The sequence below is a fragment of the Pristiophorus japonicus genome, chromosome 7, assembly GCF_044704955.1.
Source record: "Pristiophorus japonicus isolate sPriJap1 chromosome 7, sPriJap1.hap1, whole genome shotgun sequence".
Classification (NCBI taxonomy): Eukaryota; Metazoa; Chordata; class Chondrichthyes; family Pristiophoridae; genus Pristiophorus; species Pristiophorus japonicus.
In genome coordinates, this window is record NC_091983.1 from 113,787,687 (window position 1) to 113,809,484 (window position 21,798).

A 21,798-nucleotide genomic window follows, 5' to 3' on the forward strand; every position below is an offset into this window, starting at 1 on the left:
ATAAACCAGAGAACATTTTAATTAAAGCTGGGAATGGCCAATTGTGTTTGTCTTAATTAACTATTTAAGATCTGCCTGAATATTTTGAATATTAAATTATTAAGATGTATACAATCAAATATTAAATTAAGTCCAGCAAGGCTAACTTTTGAAAATATATATCCTTATGTATATTTCATTATTTTGGAAAATGAAATGTTACATTACCAGATATTATTGTAATCTGTCAAACAATTCTATACACAAACACAAAACAAATCATTCCACTGCAAACAAAAGGAGGAAAAAAATGAACACAAATAATTCATTTTAGTGTCCGTTAGATTAAGTGTCCAGTTCTTGGAAGAAACCCTTCAGCACATTTAAATATACAATTCAAGGGTCAATCACAGAGAGACCACACCAGCTATCACTGGGCAGTTATTTGCATAATTAAGTCCTGAGGAAATGGATGGGAGATGAGCTCATGGTTTAGAACTGCTGAAATTGTAAGCACTCTCAATGAGTCTGCCAAGTCAACAGCAAATATTCCAGTAGTTTTCTTTTGGAAATCCATTTTTAGTATATAGAGTTCTTGTGCTTTGAATTAAAGATGCGTTTTAATTGAGAAAGAGGTAACCTACAGCTGCAGCGCTGTACATCAGGCTTTTCAAAGCTCATTCTGCCCATTTTCCTCTGCAGTTTTAAACATGAGGATGGAATTGTAGATTTTCAGAGCCGGTCCTAGTTTAATGCTCATTATTTTCACAATATCTGTCTGTGTCAGTAGTAGAAATGCTTCTCCATCAATTTGCTAAAGAAAAATAAAAGTTATAAAAAGTATTAATATATATTCAACTCAGTATGTAACATTGGCAGTGGTTATTCATGTTATGAACTATATATATATATTTTTTTTAAAGAGGACAATGCTGTAACATTCGGACCTCTGAGTAACAAATCTGAGAATCATAAATTTAATACAACATTTTATAATGTAGTTTCTTTATCTTAAGAAATCAACTTGAATGTTCTTAAAATTATAGCCTGTAATCTGCACATGCACATGTTAGAATTTGCAAAGTATGATTCTGTAATTTTGCTCTCATCATGTCAGAAGTACACTGTAATGCTGCATGTCTGACATTATCATGGATATTTATTAGATTGCAGCTCCTCTCATATGCAGTTTACTTACTATGATAACCATGATAAAAAGCTAATCACGTCTCATAAAAGTAGGAAAGAAAAAGGAACATTATTGCATTTTAAAATATATCTTCTGCATTTTTATATATTTTCCTTCTCTCTTTAGGCCCCCTGCACCAATAACTATATATGAGCCTGCTGTTTGATTTCCCTGTGCTGCCAAAGCTACAGTTCAGAAAATAAAAATATTCTCCAGCTTTTCCTCCCTCCCTCTGAAAACCACCAAGCCTTTGCACTTCTCCCCAGTGGCTCAGCTGAGAACAGAAACTCAGCACATCAAAAAATGCTGCCACAAACCCATAATCTATCACTCTGTAGCCAACCAGACTTACAGCCTGTAACATCCCACCCATGTCCCTGCTGGCTTCACCTCACTCAGGCTTTTACAATCCTTCATAACTGAATGTAAATTATATCTAACAAATTACATATTGGAAACCAATTAACAATTTATTTTGAAGACCTAGGTGAATATAGGAACTCTAGGTCACTAGGGTCCCAATTCGGCTGAACTAATGTGATTATTCTAAGGTTCAATGTAGCAATTAAAATTCATTTTGACAGTTAATTAGTGAAGAAAACGCATCACTTTTAGTTGAGTAAGCAATTCCTTACTCATGACTGCATACAGCCATCAGTGAAATTGATGTTAATATACAATTAAAAAGTAAACAAGTGGTCTGGTTTGGTTCTATTGAAGAACCTCCAGATGACAACCATTTTTTAATTGAGACAAAAAAAATGGGCTGCCGATTTGCCATCACCCATCTTACACTATCACACAAAGTCAAAATTACCCCGCCCCCCCATTGTCTATAAAGACCACCAGGTTACATACATGCAACCCTTTAATTTTCTATTTCACTTTTAGCATTACTTTGCTTTTGGCAGTCTATTCAAATGTGACACTTCCATTATGATTTATTTATCACTGTTACCCAATAATCCTTGTACTCTTCTGTTTTGCGGATTTCGATCTTGGAGAACCCAAATGCCTTCTCCTAATTATTATTATTCTGTGTTTCATTAAAAGCTAAAGTCCCATAAAGGTTATAAGAACATAAGAAATAGGAGCAGGAGTAGGCCATTTGGCCTTACAGCAACTTCACTTTCCTGCCATATCCTCATATCCCTTAATATCCAAAAATCTCGCGATCTCGGTCTTGAATATAATCAACGACTGAGCAGCCACAGCCCTCTGGAGCAGATCATTTTAAAGATTCACAACTCTTTGAGTGAAGAAATTTCTCCTCATCTCAGTCCTAAATGCACAAACCCTTATTGGAGACTGTGACCCCCTAGTTCTAGATTCTGCAGCCTGGGGAAACATCCTCCCAGCATCTAAAGTGTCAAGCTCCTTAAGAATTTTGTGTTTCAATGAGATCACTTCTCATTTTTCTAACTCTAGGGAATGTAGGCCTAGCCTAAACAATCTCTCCTCATAGGGCAATCCTCTCATCTCAGGAATCAGTCTAGTGAACCTTTGTTGCACTCCCTTTAGGGCAAGTATATCCTTCCTTAGGTAATGAGATCAAAACTGTACACAATACTCCAGGTGTGGTCTCACCAAAGCCCTATATAATTGCAGTAAGACTTCTTTTCTCTTGTACTCCAATCCCTTTGTAATAAAGATTAACCTGCAGATCAACGGGTATTTTCCCAAAATAGAAAGACCATTAGATTCATTCTTAAAGATAAACTGTATGTGTTTCATAATGCTTTATAGGGAGTCATACCTTCACTTTGAATAGACTTTTTCACAATTTATTTTTGCGTCTGTGATTTATTTGGGCGTTTCTCTCAAGACTGTTCTTTGTTTAGGGAATTTTCCTCAAACATTATGCCAAGGCTGCAATATGGGTTTCCCAGTGTGGCTAACCAATTTATGATATATATGTTAGAAGAAGAGGAAGAGGCACAACAGAAAATCTGGCAAATCAGGCTCACAAGGCAGCACCACAGACAATTCAGATTCTCCGGTACATAACCAGCCATCAGGAGGTATAGACCCAGAAGATATTTTTTGAAAATATTATTAAGAGTTATGCGTTAGGAGGCTAAGGTTCACCCTAAAAGCACTTGAAGAGCTCTGTTCCATTCTGTAGGGAGATTTGCAAACTCCAAGAACCCGGTGCTTACTGTGGCTCAGAAAGTAATTACTGTTCTTGATCTCCTTGCCACTGGGCAATAGGTGACTGCTGCCGAGTTGGTCAATTTGCTGTCCATTTTTGCATAAGGCAAGTTATAAATGCCCTGTTCGCTAGGGCAGCTGAGATTTGACAACTGACACAGGAGCAAGACAAATGAGTGAACGGGTTATTAATTTTTAAGCAGCTCACTGGGTTTCCACGGGTTCTTGGAACAACAGATTGCACTCATGTGGCTTTGCAAGCCCCTGTTAACACACACCATTCAGTCAACCAAAAGAGATTTCACTCCCTTAATGTCCAATTAGTGTGCAACTATAGGCATGGATTTCTGCACATCACTGCCAAATATGCAGGGAGCTTCCATGATTTATTCATCCTTTGACAGTCAGTAATTCTGCATCCATCTACAATTAAGAGCAAGGCACTGGAATGGTTTCTAAGCAACAAGGCATTTTCAGTATTACCATGGCTGCTAACACCGTTGAGAAGGTCCACCAGTAAAGTGGAGGAACACTGCTAAGACATTCATTCACACTTGAATTCAAATGGAACAGACCACTGCCATGCTGAAGAAAAGATTCACATGTCTAGATAGGTCCAAGGACTCCCATAAGCACACTCCCAATACTGCTTCACAAATTGTGGTTGCATGCTAGCCCCTTCATAATTTTAGTTTTCCGAAAAGACTGATAACTGAGAATCCTGAGGAGAAAGTAGTCAGCAGCAGGGAGAGTTATGAGACAGACTTATCTGAACCAATTTCAGGAATGTATAATCCCATTATTGCCATTCCACCTGTAATAACTACATTGCTCCATTGAATTTCACCATCATTTCAAGACACAGCTGACTTCATTAGAAGCAGGAGTCTTATGAAAGTCCAGATTTAAACATCTTTTCCTGTTCCAGGACCAGGTTATATTTCCTTCAGAACAACCATGAACATCATCAACATCTTTAAAACTCCAACAATTTCGTAGTTTTGGGCTTCAGAACAAAACAATCACCAAGATTCACCACCGTGGACTCCCTTTGTGACTTTTCAATTTTTCTTCTGTCCTTTCTAACAGTTCTAAATGCACCCGAGGGCCTGGGGTTTGAGATTTAGGCCCCAAGTTTCCACATGCGGCAAAACAGGCGCCCCTCTGAGCTGGGCACCCGTTTTTCGCGCCGAAAACAGCGCCTGAAAAAAAACGCGCTATTCTCGAGCGCTTTGCAGCTTGATGTCAGCTTGGCGCGGCGCTCAGGGGGCGGAGCCTACCACTCACGCCGATTTTGTAAGTAGGAGGGGGTGGGTACCATTTAAATGAGTTTTTTTCGTGCCAGCAACCCTGCGCGTGCGTGTTGGAGCGTTCGCGCACGCGCAGTGTGAAGGAAACATTGGCACTCGGCCATTTTTGAAGTTCTTTGTAGCTGTTCATTTTTTAACATTTTTTAATAAAAGCACATTGCCCTTCCATGATCAGCACTGAGGCTTCTTGCAGCACTGAGAAGGCTGCAGGAAGCCTCAGAAGTTGAGGCAGCCGTTTCCCGACGGGCCCGACCGATGGCAGGGGGGCCTCCCCCGCCTGCCGTCGGGAATGGCTGCCTCAACTTCTGAGGCTTCCTGCAGCCTCCTCCCTGCCTCCCCCCCCCCCCCCCCCCCGCTGCGGTCGGTCGGGCCCTCACTGCCTCCCCCCCCCCTGCCGTCGGGAACGGCTGCTGCCATCGGGAACGGCTGCTACCGTCGGTCGGGCCCTTACTGCCTCCCTCCCACTGCCGTTGGGAATGGCTGCATCAACTTGTGAAGCTTCCTGCAGCCTTCTTCCTGTCTGAAGCACTTTCACACAGGTAGGAACATGGTTTATTTAATCTTTTCTTTGCTTATAAATTTTTATTCAGGTTGGAATTATTTGTATAATATTTGTATAAGTATAACTAAGGATTTATTGTAGAATGTAATGACTTCCCTTCCCCCCTCCCCACCCCCACCTCGTTCCGGACGCCTAATTTGTAACCTGCGCCTGATTTTTTAATGTGTAGACAAGTTTTTTTCAAGCCTACAAAAATCTTCACTTGCTCCATTCTAAGTTAGTTTGGAGTATGTTTTCACTGTGGAAACTTTCAAATCAGGCGTCAGTGGACGGACACGCCCCCTTTTGAAAAAAAATTCTGTTGAAAAGTGAAACTGTTCTAACTGACTAGAACTGCAGAAAACTTAAATGTGGAGAATTGCGATTTCTAAGATACTCCGTTCTCCACCAGTTGCTCCTAAAAATCAGGAGCAAATCATGTGGAAACTTGGGGCCATGAACAGGTGCTCCACTAAAGCCTCTTGTAACGTAGATGGCCCTCCTCTTGGGACTGCTAAGTCTGCTACAGACCACTTCTCTGAATTTAGCTTCTCTGCAAGCCTTGTTCTGTTAACTTTCTTCCACCTGTGAAGGCATCTGAGAGGACAAAACAGAGAGAATTCCTGTCCTGTTGTCCTCTGAAAAAGAAGTCTCATTGGAGCGCTCTCCTGCTTTCCCAATATACATGGAGACGTACGGGTGGTAACAGCTGCGAGGTGAGATTTCCTGCACCGGGGCGTTACTGGCAGGAGCGGGGCGCTATCGTTTAGTGGGAGTTGGTAGCGCCCCCGCGCTAGAAGTTGTTTGTGCCTCCTGTTAGTGCCCGGGGCTATTTTCTCCCCCAGGATATTGGTAGCCACTGATCACGAGTATTCCTTTGGCCTGAAGAGAGATATTCTCCAATATCTCTGAGATGCTTCCCTGGACATAACAGAATCCAGCAGAAATCATTCCTGTTTGGTTTGCAAGGCCTGAACTCAACAGTCAATGTATTCATATCGGAACAACTGACCTGTTTGTGGATCTGGGATGTTTGCAGATGTTGCTGCATTCGCCACTCACTCCAATCTGCACTGCATTATTGAAAAGCCCCCTCTGATATTACCACAAAGCATGGTAGTGGAATCTGACCAAAGCCATCTGCTGCACATTTTTGAAGGGTTGGTTCTAATGCTATCATTTTTTATTTATTTATTCATTTAGGGGATGTGGGCGTCGCTAGCAAGGACGGCATTTATTGCCCATCCCTAATTGCCCTTGGAAGGTGGCTGCCTTCTTGGATCGTTACAGTCCGTGTGTTGAAGGTACTCCCACAGACTTTGTTGCAGTGGTTTGTTACAACCTAGTTGCTTTCTCGGCCATTTCAGAGGTCAGTTAAGAGTCAACCACATTGCTATAGGTAAAGGCTGCAGATTTCTTTCCCTGAAGGACATTAGTGAACCAGATGGGTTTTTCCAATAATCCGGTAGTTTCATAGGGCGTAAATTTCCCCAACCCCTTTTTCTGGCGCGCTCACCCAAGGTGCGCCGCTTTTGTCCGCGTCCAAGCGCGCCGAAAATCTTCCTCCCGATTCTGGCCGCTCCCCAGCCTCTCCTCGATGGTGGCGTAGCGTGGCTCAGTGGACTGGGGGCGGAACCAGATCCCAGCACTGAAAACAGTGCCGGGACCTCTGCACATGCGCACTAGAGTCTGCGCGCATGTGCAGTAGCTCCTGGCGGGCCGAATCTGTGAGCGCACGCTGCAGGCTGTGTGGGAGGAGCCCGAAGCACGCCGTCCCTAGCCCTGGCCAAATCGGTGGCCCGCTGCTTTCCCTAAGGTAGGACTTCTATATTTTATTTGTTATTTATTAATTGATTGCTTATTACTTTGGTCTTGGTGCTTTAGGTGCAGGGTTCCTTCTATTTTTTTATTTGTTAATTAATTGCTTATTACTTTTAGTGCTTGGTACAAATGTATCGCTTTGTTTAGTGCTTGGTGCTTTAAATGTATTTATGCTTCTTTAATGTTGTTGTGAATGTGTTTAGTGTTTTGCAAGGTCCCCTTCACCCCCATCTCTGGCTGCCCGCGCTGATTTCGTACGTCACCGCAAGGTTTTTCTGAACGTACAAGAGTGTCCACTTATGCTGGCCTAAGTTAGTTTGGAGTAGCTTTTAGCTGGCTAAACTTGATTAAATGGCCAAAACAGGTGTAAATGGCTGGTAACGCCCCCTTTTGAAAAAAAAACTAAACTTAAAAAAAAATCTAACTAACTCACTTACACTGGCGCAAATTAAATGGCCAGAATTGCAACTAAAAAGATACTCCAGAAAAATCAAGTTGTTCAAAAAAAAACAGAGCAACTCCTGGGGAAATTTGGGCCCATGGTCACCATTAACATAGAAATTTAGAAATTTACAGCATGGAAGGAGGCCATTTCGGCCCATCGTGTCCACGCCGGCCGACAAAGAGCCGCACAGCACTCGGTCAGCAGCCCTGAAGGTTACCTATAAACAATGGCGGAAAGGTAAAGAGCATCTGGCCCTGCCAGTCTGCCTCACTGCTACTAGCTTTTTAATTCTAGATTTATTTAATTAACTGAATTTAAATTCCCCAGCTGCTGTGGTGGGATTTGAACTCATGTCTCAAGATTATTAGTCCAGTAACATAACCACTATGCTATACTCTTCGCATTACAGAGATTATCATCCAAATACTCAACAGCCAGAGGATAATGTCTCCCAAGCCTCCACTCAGGAACCTTATTTGCCACTTCCAATTTCTAATTCTCTAGCTTCTTAGGAGTTGTGCACACTGTGTCAATTACTCTTTTACACCATCTGTATCACCTCAAGAGAATCTACCTGGGCCGGTGAGTGTAAGCAATAGGGTTCATGACAGAGTTGGTGAATTCCTGCAGGCAGTGCCAGATGTTGAAGAACCTGCATTGGTTCCTTCTCTCTCCTTTTGCAAGTTCTCTAAGGTGAAGCAGCTTACTGATACATATCAGGCCTTGCCTCACTAAAATGGCTCTCCATACCCCTACTGAAAGATTGGAGAAGTGCAGAAAGGCATGTGTGAAAGTCGTAATATTCAGTTATGATCACTACGGGGGTACTATTGTTAACCGCTGGGTTATACTATTGTATAATTAATTATTGGGAGTATAGGCACACTCCTGAATGCATTATACATGCATTGTTTATGGAATTGACCAGCACCACAGTGCACAAGAGGCTATCTAAAGAAGATCTGAAACTTGTAACAGGGATCCGCCACAGAAAAGATTGGCAACAGTTGGCTGACAAGGTGAACGCTCTTAACACCCAAAGGAGCTGGCTACGCAAGAAGATATTAGACCTGAAGAAAGTTGCTCAGGTATGGCCACACAACAGCATTCTACATCAAGTGATGTGGTTGCCCCAAAATGTTTCCTCATAATCCATTACTTTTACTGCTACTGCATCCTATGCATTCATATGACCTTAAAGCACTTTGAATGCTTACCATGTATGGCTGCAGTGCATGCCTTTGGATTACTAATCTAGTAACAATCACCAAACTACCATACCCCCTACACAGAAGAACCACAGGCAATCATATTGCTTGCAAGTATTTGGCAGCAAAGAAATGAAGATTGCAGGTTTAAAGAATGTGTTTCTGACATGTGAGGACTTGGCTAGCTTTTAACACTCATTTCAAATAAGCTGGATCAGGGGATTGCATGTGCACTACATGATGCCAAGAAGGTCAATGACTCCCCCATTATGTAGTCAAATGAAGTTCTCGCATATTCAGCGACTTGAAGAACCACTTTTCCCACCAGCGAAGGCAGGATTATTAACTCCATATTTCTTCACCTCCACAACAATATAGGTCCATAGCCTGCTGTCATAACAACAGTGAGGCTAATAGCACTTCCTGTTATTAATGCGCACATGCTACAGCAACTTCAGGCGAGGGGCAAATGCAAGGTTAAAAGAGGATGTCCAAAAGTTGCTGTCCAAGTTTTACCGCTCCGCCATTAGCAAAAACGGCATTGAAATGCTCTTACCAAGGTCATAAACAACATCCTAATTGACTGCGACAAAGGTAAACTAAACCCTCACATCCTTCTGAATCTGCCTTTGACAAAGTTGACCACAAAATTTTGCTCCAACGCCTCTCTACCATTGTCCAGCTGGATGGGACTGCACTCGCCTGGTTTCATTCCCATCTTTCCAGGCATAACCACAGAATCATCTGCAATGACTTCTCTTCCTGATCCTGCATGGTCATCTCTGGAATCCCCCAAGGATCTATCCTTGCCACCGTCCTATTTACCATCTACATGCTGCCCCTCGGTGATATCATCCGGCATCATAACGTGAGCTTTCACGTGTACACTGATGATACTCAGCTCTACCATCCACCCCTCTCATGAACCCTCCACCATCTCTATACTATCAGATTGTTTGTCCAACATCCAGCATTTGATAAGTAGAAATTTCCTCCAATTGAATATTGGAAAGAATGAAGCCATTGTCTTCGGTTCACGCCACAAACTCCGTTCCCTTTCCACTGATTCGATCTCTCTCCCCATCATCTGTTTAAGGCTGATCAAGTGTGTTTTCAAATTTGGTGTCATACTTGATCATTGTTATGTATGTAAACCTGTAAATACCATGTCTAACCACCAGAGGACTTATCCCCTGAAGTTCCAAGGGAACCCACAATCTCTTGGGAGCACCTGTATATAAGGAGGCCTCACAGGCTGAAGAGGCACTCTGAGATCTGTAAGATAAAGGACTACGGTCACACCTTACTTTGAGCTTGCAGTATCTGGTCTGATTATTTATTCAAGACATAACAACTGGCGATGAGATACAAATAACGAACCCAACCGCAACAATGCAGAGAACTGTGGGCATCCTGGGGAAATTTTTGGAGGGAGATGATTGGGAAAGCTTCGTGGAGCGACTCAACCAATATTCTTGGCCAATGAACTGGAAGGAGAAGCGAACACTGCCAAACGAAGGGCGATCCTCCTCACCGTTTGCGGGGCACCAACGTATGGCCTCATGAAAAATCTGCTCATTCCAGCGAGACCACAGACAAGTCATACAATGAGTTGTACACCCTGGTCCGGGAGCATCTAAACCCTAAGGAAAGCGTTCTGATGGCGAGGTATCGGTTCAACATGTACAAGAGGTCTGAAGGCCAGGAAATGGCAAGCTACGTCGCCGAGCTAAGGCGCCTTGCAGGACATTGCGAATTTGAAGGACACTTGGAGCACATGCTCAGGGACTTCTTTATACTTGGCATTGGCCATGAAGTAATATTTCACAAACTTTTGACTGCAGAGACCCCAACCTTGAGTAAAGCCATAGCGATAGCCCAGGCATTTATCGCCACCAGTGATAATACCAAATAAATTTCTCAGCACACGAGTGCTGCTGCAAGTACTGTGAACAAAGTAACGTTGTTTTCGAATCGAAATGTACAGGGTAGGATTTACACGCCTGCAGCTGCACATCCGCAGATGACTCAGAGTTCACCATCAAGGGTGGTGAATACAAGGCCATTAACACCTTGTTGGCGCTGCGGGGGGTGAACATCATTTCGATTCATGCCGCTTCAAAGGATATGTTTGCAAGGGCTGTGGAACAATTGGACACCTCCAACATATGTGCAGGCGAGCTGCAAACCCTGCTAATCCTGCAAACCACCAGGTTGCAGAGGAGGACAGATCCATGGTGGATCATGAAGAACCAGAGCCTCAGACCGAGGAGGCAGAGGTATATGGGGTGCACACATTTACCACAACGTGTCCCCCGATAATGCTGAAGGTTGAATGGAGCTGCACACCGGCGCAAGCCAGTCCATAACGAGCAAAAAGTCTTCGATAAATTGTGGTGCAGCAAGGCCTCAAGGCCAGTCCTGACTCCCATTCGTACTAAACTGAGAATGTACACAAAGGAACTGATTCCCGTAATTGGCAGTACGACCGTAAAGGTCTCCTACGATGAAGCGGTGCACGAGTTACCACTCTGGGTGGTACCGGGCGATGATTCCACGCTGTTCGGCAGGAGCAGGCTGGGAAAGATATGCTGGAACCGGGACGACGTCCGAGCGCTTTCGTTCGTTGACAACACCTCATGTGCGCAGGTCCTAAACAAGTTCCCCTCGCTGTTCGAACCAGGCATCGGGAAGTTCTAAGGAGCAAAAGTGCAGATCCATTTAATTCCTGGGGCGCGATCCATCCATCACCAGGCGAGAGTGGTACCTTCCATGATGAGAGATAGGGTGGAGATCAAACTGGACAGGCTGCAACGAGAAGGCATCATTTCGCCGATTGAATTCAATGAGTGGGCCAGTCCGATTGTTCCAGTCCTCAAGGGAGACGGCACCATCAGAATCTGTGGTGATTATAAAGTAACTATCAATCGTTTCTCACTGCAGGATCAATACCCACTACCCAACGACCGATTTGCGACGCTGGTGGGAGGGAAAACGTTCATGAAGCTGGACTTGACCTCGGCCTACATGACACAGGAGTTGGAGGAATCATCGAAAGGCCTCAGCTGCATCAACATGTACAAAGGTCTCTTCATTTACAATAGATGCCCGTTTGGGATTCGATCGGCCGCGGCGATATTCCAGAGGAACGCTTTCTGAAGTCGGTCCCGCGCACAGTGATCTTCCAGGACGTGGTTACAGATCAGGACATAGAACATAAGAACATAAGAATTAGGAACAGGAGTAGGCCATCTAGCCCCTCGAGCCTGCTCCGCCATTCAACAAGATCATGGCTGATCTAGCTGTGGACTCAGCTCCACTTACCCGCCTGCTCCCCATAACCCTTAATTCCCTTATTGGTTAAAAATCTATCTATCTGTGATTTGAATACATTCAATGAGCTAGCCTCAACTGCTTCCTTGGGCAGAGAATTCCACAGATTCACAACCCTCTGGGAGAAGAAATTCCTTCTCAACTCGGTTTTAAATTGGCTCCCCCGTATTTTGAGGCTGTGCCCCCTAATTCTAGTCTCCCCGACCAGTGGAAACAACCTCTCTGCCTCTATCTTGTCTATCCCTTTCATTATTTTAAATGTTTCTATAAGATCACCCCTCATCCTTCTGAACTCCAACGAGTAAAGACTCAGTCTACTCAATCTATCATCATAAGGTAATCCTCTCATCTCCGGAATCAGCCTAGTGAATCGTCTCTGTACCCCTTCCAAAGCTAGTATATCCCTTCCTTAAGTAAGGTGACAAAAACTGCACGCAGTACTTCAGATGCGGCCTCACCAATACCCTGTACAGTTGCAGCAGGACCTCCCTGCTTCTGTACTCCAACCCTCTCGCAATGAAGGCCAACATTCCATTCGCCTTCCTGATTACCTGCTGCACCTGCAAACTAACTTTTTGGGATTCATGCACAAGGACCCCCAGGTCCCTCTGCACCGCAGCATGTTGTAATTTCTCCCCATTCAAATAATATTCCCTTTTACTGTTTTTTTTCCCCAAGGTGGATGACCTCACATTTTCCGACATTGTATTTCATCTGCCAAACCTTAGCCCATTCGCTTAACCTATCTAAATCTCTTTGCAGCCTCTCTGTGTCCTCTACAAAACCCGTTTTCCCACTAATCTTTGTGTCATCTGCAAATTTTGTTACACTACACTCTGTCCCCTCTTCCAGGTCATCTATGTATATTGTAAACAGTTGTGGTCCCAGCACCGATCCCTGTGGCACACCACTAACCACCGATTTCCAACCCGCAAAGGACCCATTTATCCCGGCTCTCTGCTTTCTGTTAGCCAGCCAATTCTCTATCCATGCTAATACATTTCCTCTGACTCCACGTACCTTTATCTTCTGCAGTAACCTTTTGTGTGGCACCTTATCGAATGCCTTTTGGAAATCTAAATACATCATATCCATCGGTACACCTCTATCCACCATGCTCGTTATATCCTCAAAGAATTCCAGTAAATTAGTTCAATATGATTTCCCCTTCATGAATCCATGTTGCGTCTGCTTGATTGCACTATTCCTATCTAGATGTCCCGCTATTTCTTCCTTAATGATAGCTTCAAGCATTTTCCCCACAACAGATGTTAAACTAACCGGCCTATAGTTACCTGCCTTTTGTCTGCCCCCTTTTTTAAACAGAGGCATTACATTAGCTGCTTTTCATTCCGCTGGTACCTCCCCAGAGTCCAGAGAATTTTGATAGATTATAACGAATGCATCTGCTATAACTTCCGCCATCTCTTTTAATACCCTGGGATGCATTTCATCCGGACCTGGGGACTTGTCTACCTTGAGTCCCATTAGCCTATCCAGCACTACCCCCCTAGTGATAGTGATTATCTCAAGGTCCTCCCTACCCACATTCCCGTGACCAGCAATTTTTGGCATGGTTTTTGTGTCTTCCACTGTGAAGACTGAAGCAAAATAATTGTTTAAGGTCTCAGCCATTTCCACATTTCCCATTATTAAATCCCCTTTCTCATCTTCTAAGGGACTAACATTTACTTTAGTCACTCTTTTCCATTTTATATATCGGTAAAAGCTTTTACTCTGTTTTTATGTTTTCCGCAAGTTTACGTTCGGAATCTATCTTTCCTTTCTTTATTGCTTTCTTCGTCATTCTTTGCTGTCGTTTAAAATTTTCCCAATCTTCTAGTTTCCCACTAACCTTGGCCACCTTATACGCATTGGTTTTTAATTTGATACTCTCCTTTATTTCCTTGGTTATCCACGGCTGGTTATCCTTCTCTTATCGACCTTCTTTTTCACTGGAATATATTTTTGTTGAGCACTATGAAAGAGCTCCTTAAACGTCCTCCACTGTTCCTCAATTGTGCCACCGTTTAGTCTGTGTTTCCAGTCTACTTTAGCCAACTCTGCCCTCATCCCACTTTAGTCCCCTTTGTTAAAGCATAGTACGCTCATTTGAGACACTACTTCCTCACCCTCAATCTGTATTACAAATTCAACCATACTGTGATCACTCATTCCGAGAGGATCTTTTACTTGGAGATCGTTTATTATTCCTGTCTCATTACACAGGACCAGATCTAAGATAACTTGCTCCCTTGTAGGTTCTGTAACATACTATTCTAAGAAACAATCCTGTATGCATTCTATGAATTCCTCCTCCAGGCTACCCCGTGCGATTTGATTTGACCAATCGATATGTAGGTTAAAATCCCCCATGATTACTGCTGTTCCTTTTTCACATGCCTCCATTATTCCCTTGGTTATTGCCCGCCCCACCATGAAGTTATTATTTGGGGGCCTATAAACTACGCCCACCAGTGACTTTTTCCCCTTACTATCTCTAATCTCCACCCACAATGATTCAACATTTTGTTCATTAGAGCCAATATCGTCTCTCACAACTGCCCTGATATCACCTTTATTAACAGAGCTACCCCGCCTCCTTTCCCTTCTGTCTATCTTTCCGAATTGTCAGATACCCCTGTATGTTTAATTCCCAGTCTTGAGAACCACGTTTCTGTAATGGCCACCAAATCATACCCATTTGTAATGATTTTTGCCGTCAACTCATTTACTTTATTTTGAATGCTGCATGCGTTTAGGTAGAGTGTTTTAATACTAGTTTTTAAACCATGATTTTTAGTTTTGACCCCTCCTGCAGCCCCTTTATATTCATACATATTGTCCCTTCCTATCACCTTGTGGTTTACACTTACCCCAGTGCTACTCTGCTCTGTTGCCTCCTGCCTTTTGCATTCTTTCTTGGGGTCCTGTTCATCTGAGTTCTCACCCATTCTAACTAGCTCAGAGCCCTCTCCTGGGTTCCGAATGCTCCTTGCATTGAGGTACCGAGCTTTCATGCTTGCCTTTTTATTACACTTTGACCCTTTAGAATTTTGCTGTACAGTGGCCCTTTTTGTTTTTTGCCTTGGGTTTCTCTGCCCTCCACTTTTACTCATCTCCTTTCTGTCTTTTGCTTTTGTCTCCATTTTGTTTCCCTCTGTCTCCCTGCATTGGTTCCCATCCCCATGCCATATTAGTTTAACTACTCCCCAACAGCACTAGCAAACACTCCGCCGAGGACATTGGTTCCGGTCCTGCCCAGGTGCAGACCGTCCGGTTTGTACTGGTCCCACCTCACCCAGAACCGGTTCCAATGCCCCAGGAATTTGAATCCCTCCCTGCTGCACCACTGCTCAAGCCACGTATTCATCTGAGCTATCCTACGATTCCTACTCTGACTAGCACCGTCGAGCACCTGCAGAACCTAGAGGAGGTTCTTAGTTGGCTTAATCATGTGGGGCTCAGGCTAAAATGCTTGAAATGCATTTTCCTGGTGCCTGAAGTGGAGTTCTTGGGGAGAAGAATCGCGGCGGACAGCATCAGGCCCACCGATTCGAAGACGGAGGCAATCAAAAACACACCAAGACCACAGAACGTGACGGAGCTGTGGTCGTTTCTTGGACTCCAGAACTATTTTGGTAACTTCTTACCGGGTCTTAGCACATTGTTAGAACCCCTGCACTCTTTACTGCATAAAGGAGATGAATGGGTATGGGGTAGAAGCCAAGAAAATACCTTTGAGAAAGCTAGGAAGCTGTTATGTTCAAACAAGTTGTAAACGTTTGGTACTAGCATGTGATGCGTCATCGTACGGGGTCAGGTGTGTATTGCAACAAGCTAATGAATTTGGGAAATTACAACCGGTTACTTATGCATCCAGAAGTCTGTCTAAGGCTGAGAGGGCCTACAGTATAATCGAAAAAGAAGCGCTAGCGTGTGTTTATAGGGTAAAGAAAATGCATCACTATCTGTTCGGGCTCAAATTTGAATTGGAAACCGACCATAAGCCGCTTATATCCTTCTTTTCTGAAAGTAAGGGGATAAATACGAATGCATCGGCCAGCATCCAGAGATGGGCGCTCACGTTGTCCGCATACAACTACGCCATCCGCAACAGGCCAGGCACAGAAAACTGTGCCGATGCTCTCAGTAGGCTGCCATTGCCCACCACAGGGGTGGAGGTGGCACAGCCCGCAGATTTAGTCATGGCAATGGAAGCATTCGAGAGTGAGCAATCACCTGTTACCGCCCGACACATTAGAACCTGGACGAGCCAGGACCCCTTACTGTCCTTAGTAAAAAAACTGTTTGCTCCATGGAAGTTGGTCTAGTATCCTGTTAGAGATGCAGGAGGAAATAAAGCCGTACTAGCGGCGCCAAGATGAAATGTCTATACAGGCAGACTGCCTCCTATGGAGTAATCGGGCAGTGGTGTCAAAAAAGGGCAGGGACACTTTCATCAGTGATCCCCACAGCACCCACCCAGGCATTGTAATGATGAAAGCGATAGCCAGATCCCACGTGTGGTGGCCTGGTATCAATGCAGACTTCGAGTCCTGCGTGCACAAATGTAATACATGTTCACAGTTGAGCAATGCACCCAGGGAGGCACCACTAAGTTTATGGTCCTGGCCCTCCAAACCGTGGTCCAGGGTCCATGTCGACTATGCAGGCCCATTCTTGGGAAAAATGTTCTTAGTGGTTGTAGACGCGTACTCCAAATGGATTGAATGTGTGATAATGTCGGCAAGCACGTCCACTGCCACCATTGAAAGCCTACGGGCCATGTTTGCCATGCTTTACCAGTGCCGAGTTCAAGGAGTTCATGACCCGCAATGGGATTAAACATGTCACATCTGCCCTGTTTAAACCAGCGTCCAACGGTCAGGCAGAACGAGCAGTTCAAACAATCAAGCAGAGCTTGAAAAGGGTAACTGAAGGCTCACTGCAGACTTGCTTATCCCGAGTCCTGCTTAGTTACCACATAAGACCCCACTCGCTCACTGGGGTCCCTCCCGTTGAACTGCTCATGAAAAGGGCACTTAAGACAAGGCACTCGTTAGTACACCATGATCTACACGACAGGTAGCGAGCAGGCGGCTTCAACAGAATACATATCATGATCGCGCAAATGTGTCACACGAAATTGAGATAAATGATCCTGTATTTGTGTTGAACTATGGACAAGGTCCCAAGTGGCTTTCTGGCACTGTTTTGGCCAAAGAGGGGAGTATGGTGTTTGTGGTCAAACTCACAAATGGACTCACCTGCAGGAAACACTTGGACCAAACCAAACTCAGATTTATGGACTATGCAAAACAACCCACAATAGACGCCACCTTTTTCGACCCTCCAATACACACACAAGTGGCAACCGACCCAGCGACTGACCACAAAGCAGAACCCATCACCCGCAGCAGCCCAGCAGGACTCACCACCCCCAACAGCCCAGCGAGGGCCCAACAAATGACTCACCAAAACCAGCATTTGCACCGAGACAATCAACCAGGAAAAGGAAGACCCCAGATCGACTCAAATTATAAATAGTTACACTATTGACTTTGGCTGGGGGGGGGCGGGGGAAGTGTTGTTGTATGTAAACCTGTAAATACCATGTCTAACCACCAGAGGGCTTATCCCCTGGAGTTCCAAGGGATCCCACAATCCCTTGGGAGCACCTGTGTATAAGGAGGCCTCACAGGCTGGAGAGGCACTCTGAGATCTGTAATAAAGGACTACGGTCACACCTTACTTTGAGCTTGCAGTACCTAGTCTGACTCTTTATTCAAGACATAACAATCATGAATTGAACTTCCTAGCTTATATCTGTTCTATTACTAAGGCCACCATTTCCACCTTTGTAATGTTGCCCATCTCCATCCTTACCACAAATTATCTGCTGTCGAAACCCCATAGCTTTATCACCTCCAGACTTTACTATTCCAACTCACTCCTAGCTGGCCTCTCACATTCTACCCTCCATAAAGGTCATCCAAAACTCTGCTGCCCCTGTGCTAGCTCACACCAAGTCCCGTTTATCCATCTCCGCTGTGCTGTCAACTTACATTGGGTCACAATTAAGCAATGCTTCAATTTTTAAAATTCTCATCCTAGCCCCTCCTTATCTCTGTAATCTTCTCCAGCCCTATCTTCCTCCTAGACCTCTGCGCTCAGTCGATTCTGGCCTTTTGATTTTAAATGCTCCACCATTGGTGGTCATGCCTTCAGCTGCCTAGGCCCTAAGCTCTCGAATTCCCTTCCTGAATCTCTCCGCCTCTCCACTTCTCTTTCCTCCTTTTTTAAAAAACTTTTGCCTTATGCCTGTTTTTTTTTCTCTGCCAATCCAATCTTTCTTTCCCGCTCTATAGGATCCAAATCTGGACAGGAGTTGCTCCGTTTTTTTTTGGAGCAACTTGATTTTTCTGGAGCATCTTAAAAATCCCCATTCTGCATATTTAATATGCGCCAGTGTAAGTGAGTTAGTTAGGGTTTTTTTTAAGTTTAGTTTAGTTTTGTTCAAAAGGGGGTGTTACCAGCCACCTATGCCTGTTTCGGCCATTTAAGCCAGTTTGGACAGCTAATAGTTGCTCTAAACTAACTTAGACCAGCGTATGTGGCCACTTGTGGCCGCACAGAAAACCCTTGCGGAGAGTTAAGAAATCAGCGCAGGTAGCCAGAGATGGGCGGGGGGGGAAGAAGGGATGCTCCTGCTCTTACTATTTTCCCATATTTTGATACTTTGATTTCTATCTTTGAAACAACTCTTCATTAGTTCACAGAGGACCTTGAAAGCACTAAACACCTTCACAACAACATTAAAGAAGCATAAGTACATTTAAAGCACCAAGCACTAAACAAAGCTGAGAGGACCAGCACCTAACACCAAGACTTACAAAGCACTAGATTAAAATGGATTGGTAAACTAGCAAATAGATTATAGCAAGTCCTGTAAATAAGAGTTTCAGCGAAATTATTTTACAGAATTCCTTTTGAAAGCAGATGAAGAGTAAACTTGAATGTAAATCAAACAAGAATTTAGGACCACATAATCAATCAATCAATAAATAAATAAATAAACAAATAAAAAATAGAAGTCCTACCTTCAGCAAAGCTTTACTACAGAAAACACTAGCAGCTGGCCGTCGATGAGGGAGCCCATTCGGCCAGGGCTATGGGCGGTAAGATGCACACCGGGAGGCTAGGCTGAATGCGGCATCGGTTAAGGGGGGAAGGGGTGGGGGTGGGGGGGGGGGGAGGCTGAACGCGGCATTGGTAAAGGGGGGGAGGGGGTGGGGGACGCTGTATGCGGCATTGGTAAAGGGGGGGGAGGCTGAAAGCGGCAGGGAAAGCCGACGGGGCCGAGGAGCTACTGCACATGCGCGCACACTCTAGCGCGCATGTGCAGAGGTCCCGGCACTGTTTTCAGCGGCAGGACCTGGCTCCGCCCCCCCACTGCTTGTGCTGTGCGACGCCAAGGTCTGCGACGTTCCAAGGAGCGAGGAGAATACCTAGGTAAGTTTTCGGCGCCATTTTTAGTGTAGAAATCAGCGCACCTCATGGAGGTGCACCGTTTCAACCGGGGCCCGGGGGCGCGGAAACTTGGGCCCATAAAAACTGTCAATAAAAAAAAATAAGAAATAAAACTTAAGTCCTACCCCGAAGGACTGGACTTCATTCCGAGGGACAAATTAGTTGTAACCTAGTACCAGGAAGAGCATCAGTCCTCTAAATCCCTGACATCAGTCACAGATGGTGGGTGTGTATCTTTTGTAATAAAGTCTGTGATCTCCTTTGACCTTGAGACAACACACTGCCAGGGGTGTTTTCACTGAGCATTAGCTTTGGTGCCCCTGTATCGACTTGGGTGCACTTTCTAGTGAGGCTCTGAAACGACTGCAGAAAGTTCCATTGGTTTTCTCTGGTGCATACAATTTTTTAAATTCCAAGCCAAACAGAACGAACAAAGCCTTGAGGCATTGATATTCTCTTACAGCCCTGGTCAAGTTTCAGGCATAAATGCCCACTTCATTAAAATGAGACTGAAGTCACTTTAGCGGAAGCACCTCAGCAGTAGTATCAGTACTAAAGATTATCGGATCGTCCCTTCGGCCAGGAATAGGGGCGGCGAGCATCGGGTCTCGCTCACAGCCTGCAGGATGCGCTGGTAGGGCGAGGAGCTACTGCACATGCGCGCAGCTGCCAGCACTGTATTTGCCGCAGGGCTGTAGCTTCACACCCCCATTCCACGAGAAACACTGCGCCAGGACCCGGGACACACAGAGGAGCGGCCAGAATCGTTATTAAGTTTTTTGGTGCCGTTTTGAGCACACGAAGTCGGCGCATCTCGGGAGAGTGCGCCGAAAAAAGAGGTTGGGGAAATTTGGGCCCTTTATTTCTCTTTCTGTACCTGATTTGACATTGAATTCATCCATTCTAACTTACACTACCGTCTCAATCCTTTTGCTGTTAATTTAAGAATCCTTTAATCTGGTTGGTTAAGGACCCTGTTCACTCAGGTCCCAGATGTCCTGTTTCCCTCAATGCAACGTTATCAGCTCACACATTCAGCAACTTGACACACAAAAATGTTTAAAACTTAAATGTGTAAGGGAAAGTTAGATACCCTGCAACAGCAAATGATGGTCTATTATCTTTAATACCTTTACAGCTAAGTCATACTATTTTATCATGGAATTAAAAAAATCCCCAAATTAATATCTGAAAATGAACCTTAGATGTTAAAATATAAAGAATAGCAAATGTCTGGCAGTGAAATTAAGAGACTAAAGCTTGGGTTTCTGCTGACATTCATTAATCACTCGAACTTTGATCTTGTATTTCATAATCTATTCACAACCTCTAAATACTGCCTTAAATTTCAGAACCAATTGTGATAGTTCTACATTTCAACATTTCTACATTTAACATTTCACTACTCTAACACAAAATATACCATGTATGTGGGCATGCAATGGTTAATGGTGATGGGCTGCCGAATTTGTGTAATTAGCTAACTGTCCCCATTCCTTCGGGAGATAGATTATGTACGCTGTAAAATGAAACTGATTACATAGATGAGAAGTTCACTGTCAAAATATTTGACAAGACAGTAGTACATATTATCTGGAATATATCACTTAGAACAGATAAGAGCAATGTTAATTATTAACTATCTCATCTTCATGTTGATAATTCCCATATTTATATGCAAATTACACTCAAAGATCATTTGCACTTTAAATTTTTCATCTTTAATTATCTTCCATGCCATAGTTCACAGGTAGACTTGGACATGGTTTCTGATGTTTATCATAGCCATTACAGCCTAAATATGACAGTGATCTGCTGTCACTGCAACACATTAAAATATCAAATACCTTACACAAGGTTAAAGTATTTAAGGTTATTGATAATGAAAGTTATGGGGCCTCACAAATATATTATTTATCACTTTACAAAATACAAATAAATTGCTTTTCCCCTCTCTGAAATTTCTGATTCTCATTTATATTATAAACTTTTTGTTGCTATACCATCAGCAGTGAATTTACCATATTTGTTTAAAATACAGGGACTGGAAAGGTCAAATTGTCAGTGTTGACAGGGGCTTTCAGAACATCACATCCCTCCTGCACTCTGTTGTCACACATTGCTGTAGGAGTGGGGAGTTGCAGCCCTAGGACAGTGGCTTTGCCCCCACAGAAGCACTCGCTGTCCTCTCTAGGGAACAACGGGCCTGCTCCCTTGCCACCCACTTTAGAAGTGCCCATGTCAGTGTCACACAAGAACATAAAAAATAGGAGCAGGAGTAGGCTATA

General features: G+C 44.0%; 1 protein-coding gene across 1 annotated transcript in view; it reads right to left on the bottom strand.

Moving 5' to 3' along the window:
• Positions 1-229: 229 nt before the first annotated feature.
• Positions 230-21,798, bottom strand: part of l3mbtl3 (L3MBTL histone methyl-lysine binding protein 3) — a 238,339-nt gene continuing 216,770 nt past the window's right edge. The window contains exon 22 of the mRNA XM_070885259.1: positions 230-793. Within this exon, the coding sequence (XP_070741360.1) occupies positions 650-793 (144 nt within the window). The 3' untranslated portion in view covers positions 230-649. The remainder of the gene's footprint in view (positions 794-21,798) is intronic.